General features: G+C 37.6%; 1 protein-coding gene across 2 annotated transcripts; it reads right to left on the bottom strand.

Moving 5' to 3' along the window:
- Positions 1-1,363: 1,363 nt before the first annotated feature.
- LOC120087169 (RCC1 domain-containing protein RUG3, mitochondrial) lies at positions 1,364-6,874 on the bottom strand. Of its 2 annotated transcripts, XR_005484453.1 has the most exons (8): positions 6,181-6,874; positions 5,525-5,664; positions 4,443-4,637; positions 3,394-3,522; positions 3,137-3,292; positions 2,668-2,848; positions 1,831-2,586; positions 1,364-1,756 (listed from the first exon to the last, which is right to left on the bottom strand). XR_005484453.1 is itself a non-coding variant. In XM_039044074.1 (7 exons), exons 1-7 carry the CDS (start codon positions 6,753-6,755, stop codon positions 2,571-2,573), a joined length of 1,392 nt encoding a protein of 463 aa, XP_038900002.1. In that variant the 5' UTR covers positions 6,756-6,874; the 3' UTR covers positions 1,364-2,570. The 2 variants fall into 2 exon arrangements, 1 of the variants encoding a protein (XP_038900002.1); XM_039044074.1 differs by having other exon boundaries at positions 1,364-2,586.
- Positions 6,875-9,501: the final 2,627 nt, after the last annotated feature.

Here is a 9,501-nt window from a genome sequence, read left to right as displayed (position 1 = left end):
TACGATTGCAAACCGTCTATATAAACGAGCTCAAAAAAATCCAATTCTCTTTGCGATTGATGTCCATTTTGATTGACACGTGAATGAGATCTATTATGATTGGGCCAATTTTGATTAGAGATGCATAAATGAGACCTTAATTCAACAATTACAAAAGTAAAGAATCAAACCATCAACCTTAAAAATGGCAATTGGTGACTTGTTCATTAAACTACAATTCGAATGACAAATACATAAATTTATTAGATACAAAATTGAAATAAATTTACAATTTTATTATAGGCTTTTTAAAGTCAATTATTAGACGTAACTCTACAAGTTTAAAGGTAAAGAATTGAAACTTAACCTAAATTTAAATTTAAGTGAACAAAAAGAGGAGATAATTTTCATTCCTCTTTTTATTTCGTTCTTAACGTTGATAAAGATTTCAATCAAGAGGTTAGATGTCTGAATCTATCCCTTCAAATAATGTGGAGACGTATGTGAGATGAGATTATCTACATTGGAAAAATAAGAGAGAGAAAGAAATGGAGAGTGAGATGAATAAATGGAGATGAGGAGAGAAGTGTGAGAAAGAAAGAGACAAAGTGTAATAAAAGAAGGGAAGTTTGTCACGCACCCAACCGACGCTGCCGTCGCCACCACCAATACCTGTCCGCTCTTTTGTACCGTTGCCTCCCTCCATTTCTCTACCCTTGTTTGAAAGAGATTGTTATTTATGGAAGTTCTTCTTGTGGTATTTACTCAAGAAATGATAAGTGAACAATGTGTGATAGACGAATCATGTTAGATATTGAATTCAACTATTAGGAAAAAGGTTAGTATAATTGTAAAGTGAGAAAGGACTAATTAATAGTGAAAGTCGAGCAAAACTCCTCTAATATATTGTGAATGTTATATGTGACGTTAAAAATAACGTTATGATGAATTGACGACTTATAAAATAAGGATATACCACCATGTGTTCTCAAGTTGAGAATTTCTCAAAAAATGGACGTAGTTATGTTGATGGTGTGATTTTGTAATTGTTGATTGTTGTGTTGAGCTTAACAAGTTGTATTTGAAATTGTAGCCAGTTCGACCTATCCATCCTAAATGGATGGACAAGATTTCTTTCCATGCACTAATAAAAAGCAAACTAAATAATTGTGTAGCATTAAATAATTTCATGAGAGGGAAATGTAGAATACCAGCTGATCTGATCCAAGGAACATTATTGAAGAAAGAGAGAGAACAAATGAAAACAAAATCCAAAGGAAACAAGGCCTTTATTTACCAAATAAATAAAGACATCTAAGAAATTAAGTATGGCCAAGAAACAAACAACATTAGCATTAGACAAGGATTAAAAACAAAACCAGCCTTCCTCATCCAAATAACAATCTTACTAACACAATACCCCACAAGGAAAAGGATAATAGTATTGCATGGTAGGGACACAAGGAATGGAAAGAGAAAAGACACTGCAACATAGAATTTCCAAGTAATATTTGAAACATATAATAATGGAAGTCTGAAAGAGAAAAAGCAGGAAATGCAGATTCATGGAGGTTCAACAAATAAATGACCAAACCACTTAGCTTTAGACGCATGACTCCCATAACACACAGAGAAGGGCTTGGCATTGGGGCATTGGGCACGCACTCACTGACACACCAATCTTAAAAGCTGTTTCTTTAAGCACAATCTTGGTTGCTCTTCTTTATGTTTGTGCTTCCGATCCCTATCTCACCAGGTTTGGTCTACATCTTTGAATCTACGAAATATGTGCACTTTTTTTTTTTAGCCCTTTTTGGTTGCTGAATAAATAATCAAGAGGACCACACTAACCTGTCTGCCTCAAGCTTATCCCCATGATGCCCTTTGTATACCTCTAGCCATGGCACCACAAGTTGGAAGCCTACAAAACTAATCAGTGCAATCTTGACCAAATAATTGAAAGTGACATTATGAGAAAACATCATTGACACATTCCATAAAAAACTTCATGAATAGACATGTATTATGTTTAACTTCAAATGTGAAACATACAATAATGCTAATAATGTAGAATGCACATTATTCAACGAGGATTAAGTATTTTCCTACTTTGGTTAGGTGAAGATTTGGTTGGTGGGACGATTCTTCAGGTTTTATGCATTTTAAAGAGGATCTCTCCCCCGTAAAACAAAAAGGAGAAAAAGAGAGAAACTTAAATGTCATGAATAAAACCAAAAGGAGATTTGAGTTGGACTCCTGAGTGAGTGAAAAGGAAGATTGAAACTTAATTGTGTGATTTAACAGATGACTACTATATAAACCTTTCAATAAAAAGTAACTGATAATAAAGACTAAAACTAAATATGGTCTATCTATGGTGTTTTCAACATGTTCTACGTGTGTTACAGATTATCTGGTCTAAAGGGAATACAGATGACTCTTTTTGATCAAAAGAGACCGCCTATGTTGAAAGATGCCGAGGGGCAGCAGTTCTTGCAGTACAAATCCCTAATCCCACCTTGTAAGTTGTAACAAAACCAGGCATATGTTTCTAGATTTGCAAAAATTTCTCGGGATCACTACCGCGTAATTTACATCCCGTCTCTCCTGCATGATAAAGAAGAGAGAGAGTGAAGAACTTTTATTGGAACGCTGAATGGCTGCAGAACTATCATGGGAAAAGCTTACCTTAAGACCAAGCACATTGCATGAGATGCACCAACTGCAACTGATAAAACATGGTAGGGACCCAACCCATCATCTTCCATTAGAAATTTGACTTCCACAGGACATGGTTGTGCCTCTGGCAGCCCAGGAACACCCAATTGAGAATCCTTAGCATTTCCCCACATGTACAATTTACCCTCAGCTTTCACAATCAAAAAGCAACTTATCAATGTCTTTTACAGACGGGTTTAAAGAAATCATCGGAATGATATGTAAAAGTAAGAGTAACGCAAGTATTTTGCCAGTTAGTAATCATTCTAAATTCTGAATTTTAAACAAAATAAAAAAAAATAAAAAATCGATTAAACTGTGAAAATGACATGAACTTCCTGCCTGACTAGCAGAAGAAAATGACATTGAAATATAGGACGCCCAAATAATTCAATAATAAATTCTACATACATAATAGAAGTAGATAACCATTGGCTACCTGTTATAGCTGCTGAAGAGGAACCACCACAGGCAATATAGATCACTCGCTGGTCAGCTAGAGCATCAATCACTCTGGGCATCTTTTCATTTTGTATTGAAGAATGACCCAACTGACCATGTCCACCATAACCCCAGGAAAGCACTTTTCCATCACCTAGGTTAGAATAACAAGAAAACTTAAGAAACACAAGTGAACAATAACCTCTAAAAGCAAAAACAGCAAGTGAGATGTGGTTGCTTCAACAGTCCCTTTACCAGTTAATGCAAGTGAGTGGTATCCACCACAAGCTATCTGAATGATGGGTGTATCTTCAAGACTAGGAACGGGTTTTGGTTCCCAACCACCAATCTTATTGCCTCTACCAAGCTCAAAGTTGGTGTTTGCTGCACAAGTTACCGACAACAAGATATGCCATGTTAGCAATGTTGATTGGCGAAGTTGCTCTTTCTTCTAGGAAAGAACTATGCTCAAACTTTGTACAGATCAAACCTACATCCCCATGGCCCAAGACCTAGCAGAATGGAAGATGCAACAAAATTTTAAAATTTTAAGCCTAAGTGCCTAACTGTAGAACACTACAAAGTAAAATGAGCTAACTGGTTCAGTTTGTCCATGTTGTAAGATCCTGCATGTAGATGTAAGTTCTAATATCCTAGTCGCTGCCATGGAAAGAACCCAAATTTGTTAATCAGTCTGATAATTCTATAACTCCCAATCATTCCATTGAACTTAACTGGCATACTTTATCTCAAACTAGCCTGGCAAGGTCTTTTGCAGTAAAATCTAGCAGCACAATACACAGTCATTCATTGATCACGAGAAGATGTCGCTATCCAAAGACAACGACCTATCAATTTAATGCATTCGCCATTCAGTTACACGTCTTCCTATATCTTCAACCCTTTTTCTGGCATTTTGTCAATTCTGTTAATAACCCTTTTATCATTCTTTTATATTGCAGCTTTTAAAACGTTGGTACATCACAGTGACTTCTTATTAGGCAAGATCAAAAGGCCTAAAACCTAAGCGCATTACTATAACCTGTTGAACTTTCTAAGACCCAAATACATTGGAATAGCGCTAATAATTTATTTCCTGATACTTTAATTATGGGGAAAAATTCATGATCAAGCATCATAATTTCCAGACTGTTATTTCAATTTGTACAGTGGTATGATAGTCTCAATCCAGTTTCCATCATTTCAAATTTGTAAACGAGTAAGATAATCTCAATCCAGTTTTCATTTTACTATGGAAACTTTATCTCATTGCCTCTTATGTTGGCACAATCTGAAATTCTTACCACCCCAATTCCAAAGCTTCCCATCCACTCCTAGAGCCATTGTAAAGAAACCACCACAGGACACAGCAGCTACAGGTGCAGGCAATGCTCTCACTCTGGAAGGAATACTCAGTCCTCCTCCCTCATTTGGGCCTCGACCTGGACCAAGGCCCAATCTACCATCACCTTCATCTCGGCCCCAAGTATAGAGTTCGCCTGTACCAGTGAACATAAAAGGTGAAACAACTTTAATACATGAATTCTGCAAATTCTCACCAATTTCTGGGAAAGAATAGATGGTACAAGTGCAACAGTAAATATTGAGCGGTTATAAAATTAGTACTAATACCCTTTTATAAGAAAGAATAGTATGAAATCAACAGGTACAACAATATCATTAAGTTTACGAGAACCATTTAGGCTATTTTAAATTTGGTGTTCAACCACAAACTGAGCATCAGCCACTACATAAAATTACCACTAACAGGGAAGAGATTCTCATAACTTAGTTTTGTGAAAGACCTCCTGTTGTGGCAGTATACGGAAGGAAAAATAAGAAAGCTGGTGAGTGAGGCTTGATCGGTGAGTCCAGGGGGATTCTGTTCTCGGTGTAAATATGGTTACATATGTTAGTGAGAGGCAAGCAGGGAATCTTTGAACATTTTTGGGTATTCTGTATTTTAGTATTAGGAGAAAATAGGAAGCTCCTGGACTCAGCCTTATATCTCTCTTTAAACATAAATAATAGAAAACATTCTATCATTTTGTTTCTGATTGTAATAATAGTAACTTGGGCCTATCAGTATCCCAATGAGTAAAAACATGAGTAAGTGATACACCAGATTGCACGTTTAATTACTATTAAGAACATGACATATCTAGTTCTCACTTACGTTTACATTAGTTAAGATGCCCATGAAATCAATAGACGGGCTGGAAGCTTACTCTTCACTGCCTAAATGCTTTCAAATAACAGAAATATAATTCCACACATTGAAGTAAAATCAGAATCTTTCAGCTGTTATTAAACATAACGTCCCATCCCAGTTAAATATTCATTTTGCTGTCTAAAGTAGCATCAATACAGAGAGGCGATAAACAACCTGATTCCGTGATTGCTGCAGTATGGACCCCGCTAGTTGCAATGTGTGTTATTCTCCCTCTCCACGAGCCTTCTACCAATCTAGGGATCAGTTCTCTGACATAAACAGAATGTCCAAGCGCACCAAAACCACCATAACCCCTGGTAGCTTCATTTTTTAATGACCGGAGATCAAGTTGGACAGTTTAAGAAATCATGAAATGAAAGTAAAGGAGCATAATTTCTAAGTAGTCTATCAAACTGATAGCATGCATTGTAGTTGATAATTATTAAAATTAAAATATATATATATATATATACTATACGACATTTTCCCAGGTAAAATGATGGATTTTTCTTTTACAATTAGGAGGCAGACATCGAAATAAGATTGCCTACATATTCCTCTGCATACTCTATACATACGATATTACCGATACTATCATCACTTTATTCCAAACAAATTGAGAGTTCCATATGGGGGGGAGGAATCTACTTGTTCAACTTGTAGACTCAATCGTCCCGCCATTAAGAGCAATAGTCATAGAACGGAGTCACCCTTCGAGCTATTATAAGTGAACTAAGTTTGGAACAAACAAGAAACAAAGGGCTTGAATGGAAAATTGTATAACCAACATAAAAATGAACTTAGAATACATGTCAAGTGGAGATACTGACCAAGTGAAAACCTGCCCAAGCGAGTTGAGCGCAACGGAATGCAGACCCCCAAGAGCAATGCAACGAATATCCTCTAAGCGAGGATTCAAAGTAGGAATAAAGACAGGATTCTCATGGCCAAAACCGAGACGGCCGCCGTCGCCTTTACCCCAAATCCAGACTTTCCCATCAACAAGCAAAGAAGAATGAAACAACCCACATGAAATACCGACCTCAAACGAACCGTCATCCCCACAATCTTGATTCTCACCGGAGAGTGACGAAAGATGACCTGGGGTTAGGGCGAGAGTATGGATATTGGGAACAATCAAATTAGCCACAGGAGAAGGATATAGACGAATTTCTTCAATGCCGCCACCGAGCTGGCCGGAGGAACCTCTGCCCCACGAGAGCAGCTGGAGAATAGCGGTGGTTCCGGCATTTTTTGGATGCGTTTCTTCGGGAGAATCGTGCTTGTAGAGGAAGGGAACTTTTGACGAACCGGATGGCCATGGAGGCGATTCAATCAGAGAAGAGAAATGTCGGCAACGAGGGAGATTGGTTGCCAACGAGCGGTGTGATCGAAGAAAGTACATATCACACGAGCAATCAGTCCCTCCGCCGTTTACGTTCGACTCGTCGTCGTCACTCGGAGGAGTATCCAGGCCGGAAGGCCGCCAGAAAATATTTTCATTACGAGAATTACTAATTTCAGTCCGGAAATTTGGGCTAATAACCTAATACCTGGCCCATAATATCAAATGACCCCATTTTTAAAAAAATCTATCCATTATTACAAGAATTGTCCCTAATAACTGTTTCGCTCTGTCTATCTTCCATCGTGATGTGATTGTTTGTCACTGTACGATTGATTTGACAATTTTCACGAAATCTGTCTATAACTTAAAATCGTTAACACACAACAAATATGTAATGGTGAATTCTTTAAGATCTAAATTTCATTTGAACTCATTTTGTTGAACGGAGATTTATTGAATGAGATTTTCCAGAACAGAGTTTTTCGGAACCAAACAGAGTTTTCAGAACGGGTTTTTTCAGAACGGAACAAACTTTTCTTGAACTTGGTTTCATTGGTGTTTGTAGAAACGTGGTCTCAAAAAAGGTATGTAAATAGCGTAACGAAAGGGGTGTGAGAAAGAGCGACAACGAGAAAGGTGGAGAGAGAGAGCGACAGCGAAAAAGATAGAGAGGGCGAGAGAGTGAGAGCGAGATACAGCGAGAGTCGCGAGAGCGACAGCAATTGGGAGCGACAACAAGAGAGATCCATGTGTATTACTATTTGCTTAATAAAAAAATAAAATGTTCTCTTGTTTTATAGGATGACAGAAAAGTGTGTACTAATTCGATACGGAGGTCATTGGGATGAGAACCAAAATTTGTATGTTGGAAGCAAGCTAACTGGAATCATTGTGCCTATTACCTTGAAGTATGAAGAACTTAAAGCTCACATTTACAAGGTTGCAAATGTAAGTTGCTCATTGATGTTGTTATGAGAGTTAAATATAAGCTTGACTTTGAACCCCTCCACAGTACATACGGAATGATGGTGATGTTCGCTTCCTTCTTTTCCGGGACGATCTTTGTAGAGTTCAACTATATGTAACGTTAAAATCATACCAAGACGAAAATGTGAATACGAGTCATGATGGTACAAGTGTAGACAGACAATATGAGGTATCATATGAGCTTAATCAAGAAGAGGATGATATTCCATTGTCTATGAACACTTAACCATCAATTATCAATAGACAATGGCAGCATTCATGCAGTGAACTTAGAAAGAGAAAGTCAATGTAACGGACTTGCGCTTCGTAATGAGATCAAGAGGACTTACTCGAATAGATTGTGGTCCTTTAGAAGAGCGCGATCCTTTCGTTGTTAGTAATGAAAGATCAGTAGGCTTGAATTTTATGGATTGTGGTTCTTTAGAAGAGCGTGATCCTTTTATGGTTGATAATGAAAAAACAGTAGGATTGAATTCTATGGACTGTGGTCATTCAGAGGTGCGTAGACCTATAGTGGTTGTTACTGAGAGATCAGCAAGATTGAATTCCATGTCTTCATGTTGTAGAGGGGAATTGATTATGCCTGGTACCTCTTCATCTGAGACAAATGTTGAAGTTGGTCAATTTTTTTTGAGTAAGATTGATTTAAAAATGAGATTGTCTATTCTGTCCATAAACAATAATTTTGAATATAAGGTAAAGAAGTCAACTAAGTCTTTGTTTACTGTCAAATGTGTAAAGGATAATTGTAAGTGGAGCCTTCGAGCAGTGAAAATTCCAGGGTCTGACATATTTAAGATCACGAAGTATATGCGGTCACACATATGTTCTATTGGAATTTTAAATCATGACTATAGACAAGCAACGACTACGGTAGTTTGTGAACTAATCAAAGACAAGTTTATAGGCATAAAACGTGTTTATAAACCTCATCACATTGTTAAGGATATGAGGAAAGAGTACGACGTAAACATAAGTTACGATGAGGTGTGGCGTGCAAGGGAAACCGCTTATGCTCTCACTAGGGGTACTTCAGAAGAGTTGTACACTGTTTTACATGCATATGGTGAAGCGTTAAGAATGGAGAATCCAGGTACAAGGTTTGAAATCGAACTTGAAAATGTTGTCCATTTCAAGTACATGTTTATGGCATTAGAGCCTTGTATTAGAGGTTTTTCAAGTCGTCGGCCTGTGATAATTGTTGATGGATTGCATTTGAAATAAAAATACAAAGGGACCATGTTGGTCGGCGTTTCCATGGATGGCAACAACCAAGTTTACCCACTAACATATGCCATAATGGACAATGAAACTAATCGAGCTTGGAAGTGGTTTATGTCGAACTTGAAGTGTGCCATTGGAGAACCCCTTAATTCGGTGTTCGTGTTCGGTTGAGCGATATCTATTGGCAATGCCATTCGTGTAGTTTTTCCCACGGCATTTCATGGATTGTGCACATACCACCTAGAAAATAATATTCTTTCCAACTTTAAGGACAGTACGATTGTTGGGATGTTCAAGGATGCAGCCAAGGCATTTCGTATATCAGAGTTCCAAGCACACTGGGACCAACTACGTACTTTTCGAAATTGTGTTGTATCGAAATATTTGGAGGATATTGGTCTTGAAATGTGGGCGAACAAAACAAAGATACGATAACATGACGTCCAATAGTGCAGAGTGTTTCAATTCATTGACCAAATAATATCGACAATTGCCCATAATGTGCTTATTGGAACATGTTTGAGGCCTCATCCAGTCATGGTTTTGTGAAGGGAGAAATTATTGGCCACCTCGAACGACGCCAAACTCGAAC

The sequence above is a fragment of the Benincasa hispida genome, chromosome 9 (genome assembly GCF_009727055.1).
Source record: "Benincasa hispida cultivar B227 chromosome 9, ASM972705v1, whole genome shotgun sequence".
Taxonomy (NCBI): Eukaryota; Viridiplantae; Streptophyta; class Magnoliopsida; order Cucurbitales; family Cucurbitaceae; genus Benincasa; species Benincasa hispida.
The sequence above is the reverse complement of the archived record's forward strand: the minus strand, read 5'-3'. Positions and strand labels throughout refer to the sequence as shown.

Bases quoted from the DNA above. Each gene is read 5' to 3' on its own strand.
- LOC120087169 (XM_039044074.1), bottom strand. From the start codon at position 6,755: ATGTACTTTCTTCGATCACACCGCTCGTTGGCAACCAATCTCCCTCGT. The intron at 4,638-5,524 runs GTTGTTTATCGC...TCACTGGTACAG, and splicing joins TGCAGCAATCACGGAATCAG to GCGAACTCTATACTTGGGGC. The intron at 2,849-3,136 runs GTAGCCAATGGT...TGATTGTGAAAG, and splicing joins CTCTTCAGCAGCTATAACAG to CTGAGGGTAAATTGTACATG.